The sequence below is a fragment of the Miscanthus floridulus genome, chromosome 6 (genome assembly GCF_019320115.1).
Source record: "Miscanthus floridulus cultivar M001 chromosome 6, ASM1932011v1, whole genome shotgun sequence".
Classification (NCBI taxonomy): Eukaryota; Viridiplantae; Streptophyta; class Magnoliopsida; order Poales; family Poaceae; genus Miscanthus; species Miscanthus floridulus.
Genome location: NC_089585.1, coordinates 24863386 through 24883673, shown reverse-complemented (window position 1 = coordinate 24883673; position 20288 = coordinate 24863386). Strand labels below are relative to the sequence as shown.

The 20288-nt window shown below is 44.1% G+C and overlaps 2 protein-coding genes across 12 annotated transcripts; one reads left to right on the top strand and one right to left on the bottom strand.

The window, feature by feature from the left end:
• Positions 1-505: 505 nt before the first annotated feature.
• LOC136461886 (protein EXPORTIN 1B-like) lies at positions 506-8230 on the bottom strand. 10 transcript variants are annotated; one of them, XM_066461239.1, is made up of 8 exons: positions 7940-8230; positions 6540-6599; positions 5470-5535; positions 5305-5373; positions 5065-5107; positions 4912-4978; positions 4691-4799; positions 506-1424 (listed from the first exon to the last, which is right to left on the bottom strand). In XM_066461239.1, the coding sequence occupies exons 1-8, from the start codon at positions 8003-8005 to the stop codon at positions 1404-1406; spliced, it is 501 nt and encodes a 166-aa protein (XP_066317336.1). In that variant the 5' UTR covers positions 8006-8230; the 3' UTR covers positions 506-1403. The 10 variants fall into 10 exon arrangements, 9 of the variants coding, with proteins under 9 accessions (XP_066317336.1, XP_066317338.1, XP_066317343.1 ...); XM_066461241.1 differs by having other exon boundaries at positions 4912-4969; XM_066461246.1 differs by having other exon boundaries at positions 7948-8230.
• A 513-nt stretch (positions 8231-8743) lies between these two features.
• LOC136461885 (UDP-glycosyltransferase 92A1-like) lies at positions 8744-14531 on the top strand. 2 transcript variants are annotated; one of them, XM_066461238.1, is made up of 5 exons: positions 8744-10443; positions 13403-13555; positions 13894-13966; positions 14080-14178; positions 14371-14531. In XM_066461238.1, exon 1 carries the CDS (start codon positions 8820-8822, stop codon positions 10272-10274), a length of 1455 nt encoding a protein of 484 aa, XP_066317335.1. In that variant the 5' UTR covers positions 8744-8819; the 3' UTR covers positions 10275-10443; positions 13403-13555; positions 13894-13966; positions 14080-14178; positions 14371-14531. The 2 variants fall into 2 exon arrangements, with proteins under 2 accessions (XP_066317335.1, XP_066317334.1); XM_066461237.1 differs by lacking the exons at positions 13403-13555; positions 13894-13966; positions 14080-14178; positions 14371-14531 and adding an exon at positions 10529-10677.
• The last annotated feature ends 5757 nt before the right edge of the window (positions 14532-20288 follow it).

Here is a 20288-nt window from a genome sequence, read left to right as displayed (position 1 = left end):
AGACGATTTTATAGTGGAGGGTTAAAATTAGATCGACACAATAGTTGATGGGGCCAAAAGTGGACTTAATCCTAAAGAATAATGCTACTACCCATCCTAAAAAAACTATAATCATATATTTGAATTAAAGTCAAACTATGTATAAAACAATATCAACATTTACATCTCTAAATAAGTTACTATAAGAATATATTCAACAATTAATGATGATACTTGTAAATCATTATAAATATTATTATTATTGCATATTTAACTTACTTATTAAAGTTAATATTGACCTGATCAATGGAGAAGTCACAATTGAGCCCGTTTTTTAGCACTACTTCAGTAACAACTGACTGGTTGATCACAAGCCTAATTCCTCTAAACTCATCCAGGATTTTTATCCAAATAATTAAAAAATAAAGCAAGCGTTTACTCAACAAATATAACATGGGGTTCATGAGGCTAAAAGGCTGACACTGGTTCAACTACGATTAGCTTTTAATGAGTCATGATTTTAGCAATTGAGTAGCAATAAGTTTATCACAAGCCCATGTAAACACATGATCAGGTAAACATGAATAATGAATAGCATAAATAGTAATAATTAATGAGCATCTTCATCATCAGTATCATCAGTGTTCATCATCTATTCCGTAAGGGTTCCAAGACCGCTCGTGACCATGAGCACGGCTGATATACCAGTTTTACACTCTACAAAAATTGTACACTTTCACTATGAGTCGTGATTTACCCTTTCACTCGAGGTAGCTAATCTCTTGACCCACTTCTAAGGAAGGTCGATAGGGTTCACTATGAAGCCTTTCAAAGGTTCGTCTAACAAGTTAGAGCCATTAGATTCACTCGGCAAACAGATGTAGAGCCTCCCTTCTCGATGGCACAATGATGCGTAGCCTATACACAAGGAGACAGAGGTCGCACTATACACAATTCGACAAGCCATTCTTATGCCAATAAAGGTAACCACTGACAAGCTAAAAAAAGTCCTCATACTAAACTAAAGCTAGAGCCATGTAGCCCTCACAGCTGTACTGTAAGTCCCAGATGTTCGCTTACAAATAAGTCCTTAGGGAGAGGAATCTATAGAACTATAATAATAGCCCAATGCTCTGGCCCCCTTGTTCCATGTTGCTAAAAAATATCTTTTAGTGTTTATTGCATATACCATTAGTCAAGTTATAAGATCATGGCTTAGTTGAGCACTAGCATCATACTACCCAATGCAATACCCCATAGGTAATAAGGTATGAGGTAACAAAGTACTAGGAAATCCTTAGTGGTAATAAAGGTAGAAACATACATCATGAATTAAATGATTAAAGGTGTATAGGACAACAAGGAAGATCCCATGCTATACTTGTCTTCTTCAAGTCCAAAACTTCAAAGAAACTCCTTCTTGATCAACACGTAAAGCTCACCGACTGGACATTATCATAAAGCACCACACAAGCATCCATGCAATCATACACAAAGCAAATAATAGAACTAAATTAGAACAGTACACCAAACAGCATAAATAGTAAGTAAAAAGGTTTTAAAGATGTTCTACACATTGCTATGAATACACGATACGAAAAGTACGCTAATCGGAGGTATAACAGAAAAGTTATGAATTAAACAAGATTTCCTTTAATAAAATAATAGATTAAATCTAACCTCGAATTTCAAAAGTTAAAAACATGTTTAATAATAGGATGAACATGTAGATTATGCAATTATGAATCTAACACAACTTAAACGTGTCAAATCGGAGTTAAAACGAAGAAGTTATGGCCTAAAGAAAACTAGTGGTAAAACTGTAAATAGATAAAAACTGTATTTTGAATCTACTAGAAAGAAACTACGCTTCCAGAATAGGAAAACGTATTCTGGGAGTACGCCATGGACTGTGGGCTCTATTTAGGTAAAACTGAGGGTCTCTTTTGCAAAAATCGCAGCGAAGGGGTACGGTTGGATTTGATCCGTCGGATCGAGATTGGACGGTGAGGATTAGAAGAGGGAGGGAGATGAGCAGACCACGAGTTGATTTAGTAAAAGTCGGGGGTCTCTTTAGCAAAAAGGCGACAAAAGGGTATGTTCTAATCTGATCCGTTGATTGCGGATCTGATGGTTGGAATCGAAGGGAGGGATGGGGTCACCGACGCACAAGGAGCCAACGGCGGCGCCATGGCCGGAGAGCAGAGGACCTCACTGGCGTACTTAGGGAAGGACCTATGGCCACAGCGGAGTGAACCGAGAGCACAGGAAGAAAGAGAAAAACAAGGCGAACTCACCACGGCAATCCTCGGTGGCGTGGAGAGGACGGAGATGGCGACAGCGGCTAGGGCTTCGAGCTCGGTGGCGGCGCTGTAGCTAGGCGAGCGAGGCGGCTGCTCTAGGGTTATGCAGGGCAAAATGGCACTAAGCGGGTGTAAGGATAATGGACCCTTGGCCCATTTACTTTGGATTTTGGTGTTTAATGACCAACACAACCAAATTGGAGTAATAAATTTGCAAGTGTTTGTTCTGTAGTTCAATAGGGTGCAAGGCGTAACTTGGACGAAGGCGACGTGATGATCCGATGATCAACACCTCAAGAAAGACCTTAGAAGCATAAGAGAAGACCCAAGATATCAAGCAAAGTCCAAAGCATAAAGATTGGAACCAAGTCGTACGCAAGATCGCGAAGAAATGAGCTCACTGTGGTGACCGGACGCTAGACCGGACGCTAGGCAAGTGGCTCGACAGACAGGCGATCGGACGCTGGACCGGATGCTGGCGGCAACCGACCGGACGCATGACAGCAGCGTCCGATCAAGTATAGTAAGGTTCCAGAGCGGCAAATCTACGACCGAACGCGTCCGGTGGCAGGCGACCGGACGCTGGCCAACGTCCGATCAGCACATTGCGGGCTCAACGGTTGGGATGACTGGACGCGTCCGGTTAGGACGATTCAGCATCCGGTCAGTAGTAGAATTGCGGGAGTTCGACCCCAACGGCTACTTTCTCAGTGGGGCTTATAAATACAACCCCCAACCGTCCATTTGAGAAGTGTGGAGCTGAGGAAACATACCAAGGGTGTTGATACACCATTTTAGTGATCTCCACTTGCATAGAGCTTAGTGATTCATTAGGTGATTAGCGTAGGTGCTTTGCGAAGTGCTTAGGTTGATTAGACCACCGCTCATGCGCTTGCTCTAGGTTTAGGCCTAGTGTTTAGTGAGGTTTACATACCTCTTACCACTCGATGCTTGTGAGCACCATTATTGTACATCGGAGGAGCTTGAAGTCTTGTGAGATCACAGCAACCGCGTTTGTGGTGTGGCCGCCACCGTGTACCGGAGGGAACAAGGCCCACGGCGTTTCGGTGGAAGCTTGATAGTGAAGACGGCGGGGAGCATCTGGGAGAGGCTTGCCGGAAGGCACGTCGGAGAACCACTTGCGTATGGGGAAGGCCCGAGGCTATCCACGAAGTTACCCGACCGGAAGCTTGGCCCTTGCGAGGGATTTCTTATGAGGGGCTCCAACGAGGACTAGGGGGAAGCTTGCGCGCTTCTCGATACCTCGGTAAAAATACCGGAGTCGTCGATGTGAGTTTGCATATCTCTACCTTGCACTTTAGCTTCCGTATTTACATTGATTACTTTACTACGTTAGCGGTAGAGATAGCAACACACTAGCAAAATCATAGCTACACATCTAGATAGTTTATCTATTGCATATGTTTTGCTAGGGTTAGAAAAAGAGGCCTTAGTTTTGAAGTAGATTTTTTAAGTTGCCTAATTCACCCCCCTCTTAGGCGTCACGGTCCCCTTCAGCGGGCACTATTTATAGCCGGGGAAGCGACATGGGGAACACGGCAACCGGCGTCACGGGGCAAAGGTGGAGTCCTATGGTGGCAGGGTCTGCTTTGGGTACGCGAGGTAGAGGACGGCGCGAGGTAGGAGACGACCGACAGGTGGGTCCCACCGGTCAGCGACTGCGCGCGATGAGGAGGCGGGGCGCGTCCGCGCGGTGCTGGGCCGTGATGGCGCATTAGGCCACGAGTGAAGGGAAGGAGGAGAGAGCATTGGGCCAGCTGACAGGGTGGGCTCGCTGGAAAGGGAGCAGGCCACAGGAGAGGAGAGAGAGTGAGAGAGATGTGCTGGGCTACTGGGCCAGATTGAGAGGAGAGAGGTTTTCCATTTTCCTATTTTAAAACCAATTTCAAATATATACCAAATTGAATTTGAATATGGTTTAAAATACACTTTCCAATTCAAATAAAAATGAGCAATTTTGGTAAGTTTTCCAAAAATAATTTTTACAACTTTTTAAATTCTTTTATTTTCTAATTTTCTTTTCTTTTATTTCAAATCCATTTTGAAATTCATTTTCAAAAGCATTTTGAATTTTGGATTCAACCACTCATTGCAATAAATCAAATGCACCGACATGTATGCACATCGATGTTGCTACTCCTTATGATAAATTTTAATTTAAAGAAAAATATTCTTTTTCTTATATTTCACGTGCACAAAAAATCATAAATTAATCATTTTAAACCTATTTTCAAAATTGAATTTTTTAGGGTGTTACACAAGGAAAATACCCGACCCATAGAGCAAATCGAACATTAGGAAAGGGTATCGACTACAGGAATATGAAGAACATAGGTACAATAAGGAAGAATGGGGGACAAATCACAAATCAGAGAGGCTTAATGGACCTCTGTTGAGAGAGCTCCTTTGGCGTTGGGGTTAGGAATAGGGGAGCTTGCCGGTACAATCATTGGCCCACAACGACGGGAAGAAATCACCTTCTGGCTTCTGCTCAGTCTATTGGAAATAGCATGCGGACCGAGTAAAATACAAAATTAATGGCTGGAATGAGAGAACAAACCATGGACTCCTATAAATATACCACAAGATAATATATTTTTGGGTGTACCTGCTCTTCAGTTGAACTATTAGCACATGCATCTGAAATTTTGTGGAGGAAGAATAGCCTATATGCACTAGGAATGAAAACTTTAATAAATTAAATCTGTGGACAAATGAACTACTTGCACAGAAGAAATATCGTAAATGTCTCTGAAATTACCTGCAACCATCTTCACATACTGCATGTTATAAAAAGCACCAAACTGAAGTGTTGTAACTTGCAATGTAGCTATATATATCAGAAAGAATTCAACAACAGCTTGATCCGTAAAAAACATACGAATGCAGAAGCGTGAGGCTTGTTACTAGTGTAACATATCATAATTCCCAAACACTGGGCAAAAAGAAATTATTTTCCCCATACGTCAATTAAAATCAATCAATTATAGGTGTCCTTTACCTCTGTTAGACATTGAAGTGTAAGATTCTGATAAGTAGCCATAGGGAAGAACTTCAGTAATGTCTCTCGCTAAATAAAAAATAAGAAAAAAGGGGTAAGGCCCAGTGTTTCCATTGGCACAACACACATTCAGTCACTCACAAAGTTCAGCTATCATCAACATACCATAAGGGTTGTGGAACTTACATACACCATAAGGGCTCCAAGCTCCTGCTTCAATTCTTCCATCACCTACAGAAGTTCAATAATCATGTGTAGTTTCTGATTGCTTGCTGGACCAAGCAATCCTTTCTATGTCTAGAATGTAGGGAGCCAATCATGTAGAATAGACAACAAATTCAAGTCACAAAAGAACAAGCATAGCCGCATCCCCATATCATGATAACAGGATCAAAGCTTTATTAGTAATTAAGTAGTATGTAATAGACAAATCACTGCATGCACAGCTAGACCTACAGATCGAGAACAACTCAGATGACCCTAGCAACACAAGCAAGCACCATTTGCTGACCACCACTATGGAGATTACAATTGAAACACTACCATCTCAATCACTCCACCTTCTTGAACATAATCTAAATCAAATAACCTGACACCTATATATTATTCAAAGATAATGACACACATAAATTCAAGTGCAATAGAATAGAATCATAAGAAGAACAAGAGTTTAAGAAAAACATTGGAATGCAAACTTAAAACCGAATAGGCTCCGTCACAAGAAGAAATTAAAGAAACTTTGCACCAAGTTATAAATTTAAGTAAATGCTGATAAGAAAACTTCACGCCCTAGGGAACTCACCCAAGAGCACACGCATACTGCACAGCACATGAACAGAGCACACACGAGAGCCCAACTCTAAGCACTACAGCAGCAACAACTGCTGGCCGAGAACTATATATAATTAACATTGTACTTACATTTCTCTTTTCCTTTTCCACAAAAGAGAAAGCACGCAAGCATTCTAAATTTTGGACAAATTTCTTTGATGTTGAAAATTAAAATTATGCAAAGAACATGTACATTTTAGCACTCCTGTAATTAACTTTATTTGCTCTCTTCTTAATTGGAAGGCAGGGCTCCTACCATTGCATTAAAAAAACATGCAAATCAATTCTTTGCTTGATCAAGATCCCAGTTTGAGCACTGCACATTAACGTACCAGAATGGAAAAATAAGCACAAAAGTTCTAAAATGTATAATTTGGCTAAATTTCTTATTCAGTTCAGTTCACCTTTTTACAGCAAGCAAGCACAACTATGAGTAGTAGCGGTTCCTCCCCCCACATCTTTATCTGTATAGAGTGAGGGAGGTGCAACAATCAGGCTCACAAACAAATTGAACATCAGGTACAACGAGGAAGGTGGGGATCACAAATCAGATAGCCTCATCACTGGATACTATATCTGTAACATCAAATTCAATGAGCTATAACTCACAAGCACATCTATTTGAGATACTTCCAGGTCATGAGAAGTACAGTATTTAATTTTCAGAAGAAAAAAACTCACAGCTTGTTATATATCTAGCTTCCTGCAAGAATAACTCGAGCTTCAGACAATCATGTGCTAATTCAGAAGCTTACTTCTCAGAGTACCGTAAAATTCTCACAAGGGGTAGTACTAGTAAGCTAGCTAGCAGACAATTGTGTACTATTAAGCTATCTAGTCAACCATGCATATTCATACAAAGCAACTTCAAAATGCAATCTATTTAGCTTCCTGCAAGCCATAAATATTATTGATTGAATAATTGTACAGAGCAGATAATTACACATGGATTTAAAAAGGCTACCTGACCTAGGTGCAGTGTAGTTTATCTTCATGCAGATCTAACAAGACATAATTGAAGATGACGAGGGTTCAATTGAGGCTTGAGTACAGAAACAGAGATATAAAGAGGAATGCTGGAAACTAGTATGAGGCTATACGCAAGTAGTATAGGGTAAAATAAAAAATGCTTCATCAATGACATTGTTGCGGGAGGGGCCGAGCTCAATTTGGCATGATGGCTAGTGGCTACTGTAGCTTAAGCAAATAATGTGCATCAATTGGGATTTACAAGCAAGCAAACCGTGGTGACACTGACATAGACACAAACACACAAGAGAAACGCGATCGCCATAGAGTTGCCCCGCTGCCTGAAAACAGAGAATCTGATTTCAGATATACCAACAAGGATGCCCGTTCCTAGGTTCTATTGGTTGCCCAAACACAAAGAAATAGAAAGGCCAAAAGCAGTGTATATGTCGTCCATCGGTCCTACCAAAAACAGCAAGCAGAGTCTGCTGCTGCTGCATCTCATTGGGTTGGAGTTGCAGAAGAGGAGAGTTCAAATCAATCTGTAATTGGTGGATGCAGCTAACAAATAGCTGGTTCCTATTCTAGGTTAAGCACTGTTGTTGTTTCAGACACCCCGGAGCACAAGGTGCGGCTCACAAAGCCCGACATGTCGGCGGCGGAGCAGGTACAGGAGGCCATCGCCTGCCTCCCGACACGGCTGGAAGCCACGCTAGACACCGACGTGTCCGTCGCTAGACCTCAGGGAACAGATGAGGAACAGAGATCTACACAACAACAGCTAAATAGAGCAACAAACTTTATATCAAGGGAGCAAAGCGGCGAACGCAGGTACCTCCAGACCTCTAGCAATGGCAGACGAGGAGCGAGCAACCGATTCGGTGAGAGGGAGGCCACGCATAGAGACGGGGCGGCGAGGTGTTCTCTTGAATCGCCGTGACGCCAACACAAACAAGGGGAGCAAGCGCCGAACACACAAGTACCTCCCGAGCTCTGTCAATGGCAGACGACACCGAGCAACCGAATCGGTGAGGAGGAGGCGACGCGCAGAGATGGGGCGCGGCGGAGCAGCGAGGTCGCCTCTCGAATCGCCTCTCTGGGCAGGAGAGCGTCGAAGGGGAGAAGACAATGGGGAGATGAGACAGCTAGAAACGGACATGCGCGATTCCCGATTTGAAACAGTAACACTCAGAGTGGGACCGGCAAATCAGCGTCACAAGACAAATGGGTGTGACCAGACGTCGATTCTTTATCTAGCGGACAAAAAAATCGTGTGCCAACAAAATAAAAAACACACGGGTGGTGTATAGCATTTTTGAAATTTTTCCATTTAGATTGTGGATTCTATGAAACGATGGCTAAACATTTTCTTTCCAGCCTAATAAAGTCTGAAATCGATTTATACGTACTGTGACATTTTAGCAGCCTAATAAATTCTGAAATCGATTTATATGTACTGTGACATTTTAGCAGCGTAATAAAGTCTGAAATTGATTTATACGTACTGTGACATTTTAGCAGCCTAATAAAGTCTGAAATCGATATATACGTACTGTGACATTTTAGCAGCAGAAATCGATTTATACGTACTGTGACATTTTAGCAGCCTAATAAAGTCTGAAATCGATTTATATGTACTGTGACATATTAGCACGGAGCATCGCTTCTTTCAACATTGCGGGAGCTCAAGCCAACAAGCTAGCTAGCTGCTCCCAATGATGGCCGCCGCCGCCGCCAAGCATGTCGTGCTGTTCCCGTTCCCCGGTCAGGGCCACCTCTCCGCGTTCGTATCCGTCGCCGGCCTCCTACACGGCGCTCTCCCCGACGCCGCCATCACCCTCGTCTCCACCCCGCGCAACGTTGCCGCCCTCCGGACTACCGCGTGCTCCAACTCCAACTCGTCGTTCCTCGGCTTCCACGTGCTGCCCTTCACCCCGGCGGACCACGGCCTGCCTCCGGACTGCGAATCCTCCGACGCCATACAGCCCATGGCCATCTTCGACCTCATCGAGGCGTTCGAGGCGCTCGAGGCCGCGTTCGACGACTACCTCTCCGCCGCCGTCGCCGCGGCCGGCGGCAGTGGCCGCGACGTCTTCGTCGTCTCCGACCCGTTGACGGCGTGGACGGTGACCGCGTCCCGGCGCCGCGGGTGCGCGCACGCCTTCTTCGCCTCCTGCGGCGCGTACGGTACCGCCGTCCTGCACTCGCTCTGTAGCCACCTGCCCGTCCGGCCCGACCCGGCCACCGGCCGCGTCCACCTGCCCGAGTACCCCGAGGTTATAATCCACCGCTCGCAGGTCACCAAGCACGCATTGGGCCCGCCCGCCGTCAGCGACCGCGGCGCTAGATTCTTCGGCCGGCAGATCCCTCTCGGCTATGAGACGGACGCGGTGCTCATCAACACCGTGGAGGAGTTCGAGCCCAATGGTCTAGCCATGCTGCGGCGCACCCTCAAGATCCCGGTCTGCCCCATCGGCCCTCTCGTGCGCGCCACCAGCCTACCAACCTCGCCGGAGGCCGAGGCCGCCGTCGTGAGCTTCCTGGACTGCCACTCGCCATCGTCGGTGCTGTACATCTCATTCGGCTCCCAGAACTCTATACGAGCAGAGCACATGACGGAGCTGGCATTGGCCTTAGAGTCAGCCGGCCGGCCGTTCATCTGGGCTGTCAGGCCGCCGGTCGGACACGACATCAAGGGCGACTTCCGGGCCGACCAGTGGCTGCCGGACGGGTTCGAGGAGAGGGCGCGCACGAGCAACAGAGGACTCCTGGTACGCGGGTGGGCACCGCAGGTGAGGATCCTGGCGCACGCCTCGACGGGCGCCTTCCTGAGCCACTGCGGGTGGAACTCGGTGTTGGAGAGTGTGACGCATGGCGTGCCGATCATAGGCTGGCCGCTCTCCAGCGAGCAGTTCTACAACGCCAATATGCTTAAAGAGGAGTGGGGTGTGTGCGTGGAAGTGGCGAGGGGGGACGTGGAGGACACTGTCGTAAGCAGGGCTGCGCTTTTCGACGTGGTGGAGACGGTGATGGGTCAGACGGCGAAGGCCGCAGAGATGCGGCGGCAGTTGAGGGAGATCAAGGAGGTGATGGAGGTGTCCTGGAAGGAGGGGAGCGGGTCGTCGAGGAAGGCGATGGAGGATTTCTTGCGGGCGATGAATCTCCGGTGAAGTGAACAACTTCGTGTATTGCTCAATCTTTACCTGGAATCTTGTGCGCCATTGCAAATGGTGCTAAATTATGCTCGCCGGCTTCTGCAAATGCCTAAAGACAGATTGATCTAGCTCTGGGGTCTAGGTGTTTACCACTGAATGCCTAAATTATAGGCATCCAAACAAGGTAACGGAATGCCTAAATTATTGTCGGTTGCTGCAACTTGAGCTTCTGTAAAATGTAGATATAAAAGAATGTGTTTTTCCTGCAGAACAATTTACAAACCGCGGCTCTTTACTGAATTCTACAGTCAGTATATGTGACTGGAAGCAGTGTAGTGTTTGCAATCCCATGTAGTCTTGCAGATACATGCTGATCATGTGTCAGTGTTCTAAACAATAATGATCATATGTTGGTGTTTTTTTAATGCATGTGTTTGTGTTGAGCAAGCAGTTTCTATTTGACAGTTATGTTTTGTAACTGCAGCTCAAATCCTGCTCCAGTTGCACGAGTTTTTCTACATGCATCAATTCTTTCACATTGCACAAGTCTCTCACCAAATTCTTGTCTTAGCTGTAATATTAAGTTTTCTGTACCTATAATTCATATCCTATTTTCGCCGCTAGGATCTCAGATAATTCTAGTTTATCGTCTTAAAAGGGCATAGTGAATGTCATCATGGGTTGCACCATACATGTCCAAACTCAGCAACATCATTTGACTGAGCACATTGTGGTAATGAAAAAGTCTACTTCACCCCCTAATTATTGGCAATTGTCTATTTCACTCCCTCTAACATAGCCTCTCTAACATATCGAAGGTGAGTCAGCAATCAAAGTTTGACTACTTATGGTGTGTTTGGTTTGTGGAGCACCCCATGCTTCATGAGGTGATGCATCGTGAGTTCATCCCATGAATTTTGATGGAATCAACTCATTCCTCAAGCCCCTCTTAACATATCGAAGGTAAGTCAACAATCAAAGTTTGACTACATATGGTGTGTTTGGTTTGTGGAGCACCCCATGCTTTATGAGGTGATGCATCATGAGTTCATCATATGAATTTTGGTGGAATCAACTCATCCTCATGTATTACTAACTATTAGCTTGTAAGGAATGAGGTGGTGATGGATCAACTCATTCCATTCCATAAACCAAATACAAAAAGCTGAGGAGTAAGAAGATGATGGACTACCTCATTCCTTAAACCAAACACACCCATAGTTCCTCTAACATAACCCCTCTAATGTATCAAAGGTTGACTACATGGTTCCTTCAACTATAAAACCCAATATTATAGCCCGTAAAGCGGCAAAGAATGTGGCGTGATATGCATCAAGATTTCCAATCATTCCTGGACTGAACAATGCAAGTTTTTTTTGAAACTAGGTGTAATTTCATTTACTCAACTGGCTAACAAATCGTTAGCGACAATAACATGAACAAATTCAGGAATGGAGCTAGCAGTTTGCTCCTCACCCTGATTACACAAATGACCCAGCGCAGCCAGCTCATGAGCAGCTCTGTTACACACCCGGCTCTTGAAAGAACACTCAAAACTAATCAAAGCGGAGGACACTAAAGACATTATCTCAGTGATGATCAAAACATCTATAGTCGCGTCATCATACTCATTGGTGGTAATCGCCTGAACCACCATCTTCGCATCAGTCTCAACAATAAGCCGGCCAATCCCCAAATCAACAGTTGACTGAATCCCATGTAGACAAGCAATGAGTTTAGCCTTAAAAGCATTTAGGAGATGATCTATCTTTCCTCTTCTAGAGACAACCACATCCCCTTCACTGTCTCGGACCAAAAATCCCCAGCTGCCTGAGAGTGAGCTTGGCAAGAACGATGCATCCCAATTAAGTTTTAAGAAACCCCAGGGTGGTTTTCTCCACAGCTCTTTTGGTCGCGGCATACTGTTCCCTGTCATGGTATTGTCGTCCACCACTGCAGTGTTTTCATTAGCATATGACCTGATGCAACGGACAAGGAGTCCAATTATTCAATCTCCATATCATCATAGTGCTCCGGGCAATGATTATGCAACGCCGCCACCGCCGCCACCTCCAAGGAGGTCTACAACACCTCCAAGGAGGTCTCCACCACCGCCACCTCCAAGGAGGTCTCCAACGCCTCTAAGGAGGTCTCCAACGCCTCCAAGGAGGTCTCCACCGCCGCCACCTCCAAGGAGGTCTCCAACGCCTCCAAGCAGGTCTCCAACGGCTGCCCCGCCTCCCTTGATGACCAAGAAGCAGCTAGCTCCTAAGAGGTCTGCCCCGCAAACGAAGCCATTGGCCCACCAGCCGACAAAGAAGAAAGCCTCCTCTAATCCAGTTATTTCCCAAAAACTGTCTTACGAGAAAAGTGAAAAGGAATTAAATGCTGCAGTACAAAAAGATGTGAACAGTTTCTTTAAAAAGTAAGAAAGCAACAAGAAGCGAGGGAGAACCCGGAGAACCATACTTCTACCTACCCCTAGATCTTCTAAGAAAGAAGGTGGACCAGAAAAAGCGAAAATCTCAAAAGACCCTGCCAAAATCAAACTACGATCGCTCTCTCACCAAGTCATTTGAGGCGGCATAGAAAAAGACTAGAGCAGGAAAAGGTGTTGCACAACTCGGACAACAATCGCAACTAATCAGTCCCCCCTCTTGTCATTCATAATGAATATAGTTCAAACTTAGACTTACTGGACGTCGATTTTAAGGACCTAGTTCGGTTTTATGAGGATACTGGTTCGGACCTTGCCTAAGTGCTCGCTAAAGGACCATATGCTTCGAAAGTGGATCCTTAGAAGAAATTTGAACATGGAAAGAGTCTATACAACCCTGAGGCCTTAGGTGAACTGGGTACGCAAATGTACCTGCTAAACAAGTGGTACATGGCGGCGTGTGAACGGGAAGAGACCTTTGTTTCTGTCAGAGTTAGAAACCAATATTACTTCCATGGCGATGACGTTATATATGTCGAGTTTTTAGAATTACATCAACTATGCCACCTGGACTCTCTCGACAAAAGTCTCATTAGCTGCTATTGTCTGTAAGTGTGATTATTTTCTACTATTAAAGTGTGTATATATAAAGCTACATGTATATATATAAATTATATATCCTCACACTATATTTTTATATATGCAGATATGAGATGACAGAACTCAGAAAGAGAAAGGATAATGATGTTGGTTTCGTTGATCCAAATATCGTGTTCAAACACCCTAATCCCCCGCCTCAATGGAAAGCTTTCTTAGTGAACCAACAAAACAAGGACATACTCTTCCCCTACAACTTCAAGTGAGTGTTAAATAATTAATGTCGATCATATGGACATTTGTTCAATTATTTACTTACTAGCTAAGCTATCTCCCATATATATATGTTGACTCTAGTTAATGCCGATCATATTTGTGTATAAAAACATATGTAGCAATCACTGAATATTGATGGTCATCGATATGGCCAATAGTCGGTTGAGCATCTTAGACTCGTTAAGAAAAGAGCAAACAGAGTACCAAGACATGATAGATATTATCCAAGGGTAATTTGGTCTCTCTAGCAACTACATATACCCCGATCTCTTAACTGCAACAATTATTAAATGCCAAATTAATTTTTTATTTTATTGGGTGCAGTGTTTGGAAAAGTTTCATTGAGGAACACCACATGAAACATTACAAAGCGCCACCGGATGTAATCGCACACAAAGTAAGTACTAGCTACATTTATATATATATATATATATATATATATATATATATATATAATTCAATTAACACCATGCATGCTTTCAATTCACCGGATCTTTTTTCTCATAAAAGTGGGTTCTGAGGCAAGAACAGGGGAACAACTACTACGGATACTATGTTTGTGAGTTCATCATGGCGTAGTAAAAAAGAACTCCTAAAGAGATCATCAAAGTAAGTTATACAAATATATTCATATATTCATAATTTCTTTTATTGCTCATATATATAAGTAATCACGTGACCAACACACACACACACACACACACACACATATATATATATATATATATATATATATATATATATATATATATATATATATATATATATATATTAATACTTTTCCTTTAACTTTTATTGAAGACTCTATGGTTGAACGAAAAAGTCATACGACGTGACCAACTGAAAGCAATTCAAGAGACCATAGCAGGATTTCTTAATGACCAGGTCCTAAACCCCGCCGGCGAGTTCTACAATGACATAAACGAAACATGAAAGCCAAACCAGATGGAGTGAATTTGTTATCCTAAGGATATGATAGAATATACAATGCAAGCTTTATTTATAATATATATATATATATATATATATATATATATATATATATATATATATATATATATATATATATATATTATGTACATAAAATAACGTACAATATATATATATGCATGTAATATATACGTTAGTTTCATACTTTAGTTTGTACAAAATATTCGAACATTATAAACATGTAGAATACGTATATTATTAGCAGCATAGAATGTGTATTCGAAAACCTATTCGAAAACCAAAACGAATCATCAATTGAAAATAGAAACAAAAAGAAAGAAAACCTTTAGTCCCGGTTGGTAATACCAACCGGGATTAAAGGGTCGGCCCACGTGGCCAGGCCGAGAGGCCTCTTTAGCCCCGGTTGGTATTACCAACCTGGGACTACCTTTAGTCCCGGACGAGAAACCGGGACTAAAGGAGGCGCCCTTTAGTCCCGCATTCGTGCTCCCGGTTGGGAAACCAGGGACTGAAGGGGTTTCCCAACCGGGAGTAAGGACTTGTTTGGTATGGCTCCAAGAGGCTTCGGCTCCTACACGGTTCACGCACTGTAGCGTGTCAGAACCGGAGCCGGAGGAGCCAGGAATTGGAGCTTCACTGGCTCCGTAAACAGTACCCGTGCTACAGTGAGAGGAAAAAGGTGGGGAGTGTAAAACAGCTCCGCTGCTACAATGTTCGTCGTAGGGTGTCAGCCGGAGCCGGAGCTACCGGGAGCCCGGCCAAAGAAGTCCTAAAGCCTGTTTCTGTACTAGTGTCATAGAACGTGATGTATATAGGATCAAGATCAATCTATTCGTATTATAAAAAAAACAAGTGTCCCCTCAATTAAAAGCAAACATTATGGTAATGGGACATAAGCTCAGATATTCAAGGGGGATGACTAAAGTAGATGAAACAAAAAGCAACCCATGTGACTAACTCAGTACTCACATCATATTTAGAAGTTATTTTAAGTTATTTTAATAATGACAAAGATGGGTATAGAAAGCACACTATATTGTTGCCAACAATTGAGTCTAGATTTTATGAAAGCTTCTAGAATTTATTTTTCCCTTGACAAAAATAACTTGGTAAAGATTAATATGGATGTTTTTATAAAGGAGTCTTGAATCAGTAATAATACGATGGTAAGCTAAGATAAAGCTTATTAGCTAACATATGTGGGCCGACTTTCAATTACTTTAATTTAATGTTAGTTATTGTGAATTGTAAACAAATTAATCTCAAATGTTAATTTAAGAGGCACCAAAGGCCTTGTAAATTCTTGCCTGATCAAGAAAAAAAAAGCTTAAATTTAATATCCAGACGTTGGTGCCCATGGTTCAAGTATTGCCGTGTTGACTTTGATCCCTCATGGCATCATGCTCATTTCTTAAGATAGGCCTCGTTAGTGTTCTGACGTCGCTAGTAAAGTGTTGGCTGGAGAATAACAGGATCAGCTGCAGCTACAGCTGAAACAGCTGTGCCGAAATCCATTTTTTTTTCCCGAGCGTAACCCAGTGCAGAGAGCTCCCGCTCTGTGCGGGGTCGGAAGAGTGTTATAGCAACCTTACCCTCGCCTGTGCAATGCTAGATACCGCGCTCAAACCGGGACCCCTGTACAAGGCGTAAGAGGAAAAAAAAAACTCTACCAGCTTACACGGGCCCGCTCTTTCTTTGTTTTCCCCTAAAAAAAAAAAAGGCAATCTTGTAATATTTGACGAGAATCACTACTATTTGGTAACTTAGATCTAAGTAGATGCTAATCCATTACTCAAAATCACGATTCGAACCTAGATCTAGCTATTCTGACATCCAGTTTCTAATTCATTTTCCAACCATGATTTGTCATTTAGATCTGTTAAATTAAATATGTACGTAATAAGGTCGAATCCGGTGGGTATTACCTACTTCGTCCGTTTAAAATTACAAGAAGATTTGACTTTTCTATATATTTATTTTTATTATGTATTTGGATATAGTGTATATCGAATTATGTGCATAGTTAAAGAAATTTAAAACATCTTATAATTTGGAATGAAGAAAGTAGCAGGCTAGTATCCGTTTTCATCTCTGCTACGCGTAAAACCCCAACGTTTCCCCTGAATAGAGTGTCTGAACAAAGGATGCAAATTTGATGGAAACAATACGGATGCTCACCTGATCCACCTGAATCTTGAGCCGCCTGTTTTTCCGCGGTCTGCTGCATGTCTGAAGCGACGACTGTAAATTCTGAAGCGAGCCGACTGTAAATTAAGCAACAAACAAGAACTGTTCGTCAGTTTATGAAGTACAGATAGGAGAATGGCCACACTGGACACTTTGTGGTGGAAGTGCTTACATGTTTCACCAGGACCGTTAGTCGTCAGATGTTTGTCCATGATCCATTGCGCTACCGTAGCGGCAACTGCATATCAACAAGCAACAAGCAAGAACTTAACGGTTGTCCTCATCTCATGATCTGCCCTTTGAGATGGCCAATGTGCAGTGTGAAAGGATTCAGTACCGTTGAGGCCACTGCCCGCAGCTTGCTGCGAGAGGACAAGATAGGTAAGCAGCACGAAGAGGACGCCGACGACGAGGCCGACGTTGAGGTTGATCGGCGCCCAGCTCTTCATGCTCATCCCAGGCGCGTCTCCTCGATCGAAGCTCAGCGCTGCTACCTGCAAAGCTGCCAGTCGTCGTAGTCGAAGTGTGGCGGTGAGCAAAAACGCGCAGTGACAGTGAGGGATCGGATTGGGTTGTGTATCCTAACAGGAACAGTGCTATTGGTGGGATATTTGTTTTTTTTCCCGAAAAACGAAGCCAGTGGTTTTTTTTTGTTTGCCCAACTCTGCGTTGTTCGGTGGCGTACCATTGACTTAACAATGTCTTTCGATTGGTTTCTTTATTTAATCGGATATATATCGAGTGAATTAAATGCTTCACAAGCAACTGTTGACTGATCTACACTGTCAAAAAAAAAACCTGTTGACTGATCTAGAGATCCGAGTCCCACACTAGGCCACTAATGCTGCACCTGACCACAGTTTGGTTCCACGTGACTAAAGTTTAGTTCCACCACATCGAATGTTTAATATTAATTAGGAGTATTAAATATAAACTAGTTACAAAGCTAATTACATAAATGAAGACTAAATCACGAGACAGATCTATTAAACATAATTAGTTCATGATTAGCGGATGTGATGCTACGGTAAGCATATGCTAGTTATGGATTAATTAGGTTTAATAAATTCATCTCGTGATTTAGTCACAGTTTATGCAATTAGTTTTATAATTATCTTATATTTAGTCATCTTAATTGACATCCAAACATTTGATATGATGTAGACTAAACTTTAGTCCATGGATCGAGAGTCTCCATCGTTTGTTATTTTTTTAATAGTCTTCGTCGCTTGGGGTGGTCCTTCCTATATGCAGTCTGTTCGGTTGGCTGGTTCGTTTTGTTGCTAGTTCATGAAAAAGTACTGTTGACTGGTTTGTGTGAGAGAAAAATATTGTTTCGGCTGGAAATTTACGATCGTTTAGACAAGCTACAGCCAAACGAGATGGGCTCAGTCTCGCGTGCCCACGACGCCTCAGATGGATCGTCAGTAATTACGACGCCTTCTTCCCGTTTGCGTTTACTACAGCTCTATCATCGCACCGTCTATACATCCAACCCACCACTCAAGATTGCGAATAGAAGCTGCTCGATCCACCGCACTCCTGCAGTGACGCCGAGTCACTCCACTGATGGATCACCAAAAATCACCGTTCCGGAGAAGTTCGTGCGTGGACCGTGGAGTGAACTGGGCTCCAGATTGCTCCCCTTGAGGGCGAGCTCGTCCATTGCGATGAGCACTTGGCCAATGCAGGAGAGGAAGTGATCGGCATGTCTGACAGTTGGTATATACTCCTGCTGTCTAAAAAGAATATAATTTTAATATCATACTTTATATAAAAGAGTATCTCAATTGATATTATAATACTAAACTCTAAATACTTATAAATATTGATCATGTTCGTTTGTCTTATAATCCGTACTTTTTAGCTTGTTTTTTCAGCTGGAACAATGTTTTTCTCTCACGACAAATTAGCCTGAACAGTTCTTCGGCTAATTTTTTCAGCGAAGCGAACGGGGCCATTATGGTGGAATAAATATTTCCATAGTATACCTGTAGTATTATAAATACTAATGTATTTTTTTACTATATATATGCCTGTGCGTTGCACCAGGGTCACAATTTTTTAAATTGAACATCACTAATCGGACACAGACACATGAGCTCCAAAGACTTTGTATTGGATGCACACACGTGGATCCGGTCTAAGTTGTTCAGCTAATGGTTTTTGCGGCTGATAAACCGGCTGATGCTGTTTTCTTGTGAGAGAAAAACACTGTACCATGTGTGAGAAAAAACACTATACTATGACTAATAAGCCGAGCTGATAAGTTCAAGCGAATATGTGAGCTCCGAGTGTAGTACGATTCGTATAAGAAGCGGATGTACTCGTGCGTTGCAACAGGAAAAAATAGGATTAAGTCCACTTTTGACCCCTCAACTATTGTGTCGGTCTAATTTTCAGCCTCAACTATAAAACCGTCTAGTACCGGTACCCCAACTGTCAAAACCGTTCACTTTTAGCACCTGGGCGGGGGCAAGGCTGTTTTGACCGACGTTGAGCGGTTTTGACACGCAACCTCCATCTCAGTGACATGTGGAGCCCACGCGTCATCGACTCAATCCTTCCCTCTCCATCCTCACGCCCACGGCCTCACGCTCCTAGATGCCGACGAGGAAGGCGGCCGCGGCGTCGACCGCGGCAGCACACGCGAGGTCTGCGAGTGAGCCGTGCCACCCGACGCTTGCGCACCTCCACGGCACCGTCCGTGTGCTCACCACGGGCTTGCTCGGCTACACGGTTGAAGCAGAGGTGGCGCAGATGCGCAGGCCGACGGTGATGACGATCGTGGTGGCGTGAACCGGCGGTGATCTCGTGTTCCGACGCGTCCTGTGATGGAACAAGGAAACGGACGAGCCGATGAGCATCACGGCCACAAGGCAAAGCTAAAGCACAAGACGGTAGAGAGAGAGGTGCTCCGTAGAGAGCTGGCCACGGTGAGGGGCTCACGGCGGCAATGACGGCGCAGCCGCAGTGGCATCGGCGCGTTAGGCGTACTTCGGCGGCTAGAGGTGATGCGAATAGGTTGAGGAGAAGTGCGAGGATGGGGCGGAGCTACTGGCGCGAGCAATTTGGCGGTGGTGCAGCGATGGTGATGAATTGCTCCGGCGCGTCATTCTCACCGGTGGTGGAGCAGAGGAAGGGAAAGACGCTGGTGACCAACGGGGGCTTAAGGCGATGCTTGTGAAGCGTCCAGACGCGCCAGCACCTGCTTAGCTTTTCCATCGCGAAGCTGCTGCGTGTCGGGCGTACGCAAAGTGGCGCTAAGGCGGTGGCATCGGTGGCGAGCAGCCAGGCACACTGCTGCCGGTTTGATGCAGAGCCCATCCAATCGACTGACAGCCTAACTTTAGCTCCGGGTGCGTGGCCTTGTCGCCGAACGTGTCGGTCATGGTACAAATAGCATCTTCGGCTTCGCATAGGCATGGCCGGTTGCCGGTGAGGCCGTGGCCGTGAGGATGGAGAGGGAGGGATTGAGTCAATGACGCGTGTGCCCCACATTGAGATGGAGCTTGCGTGTCAAAACTGCTCAACGTCGGTCAAAACAGCCTTGTCCTCGTCCAGGTGCTAAAAGTGAACGG

Coding starts and splice junctions, on each gene's coding strand:
- LOC136461886 (XM_066461239.1), bottom strand. CDS start 8,005: ATGCGTGGCCTCCCTCTCACCGAATCGGTTGCTCGCTCCTCGTCTGCC. Junction 6,600..7,939: donor CCATTGCTAGAGGTCTGGAG/GTACCTGCGTTC, acceptor CACTCTATACAG/ATAAAGATGTGGGGGGAGGA. Junction 4,979..5,064: donor GTATGTGAAGATGGTTGCAG/GTAATTTCAGAG, acceptor TTTCATTCCTAG/TGCATATAGGCTATTCTTCC.
- LOC136461885 (XM_066461238.1), top strand. CDS start 8,820: ATGATGGCCGCCGCCGCCGCCAAGCATGTCGTGCTGTTCCCGTTCCCC.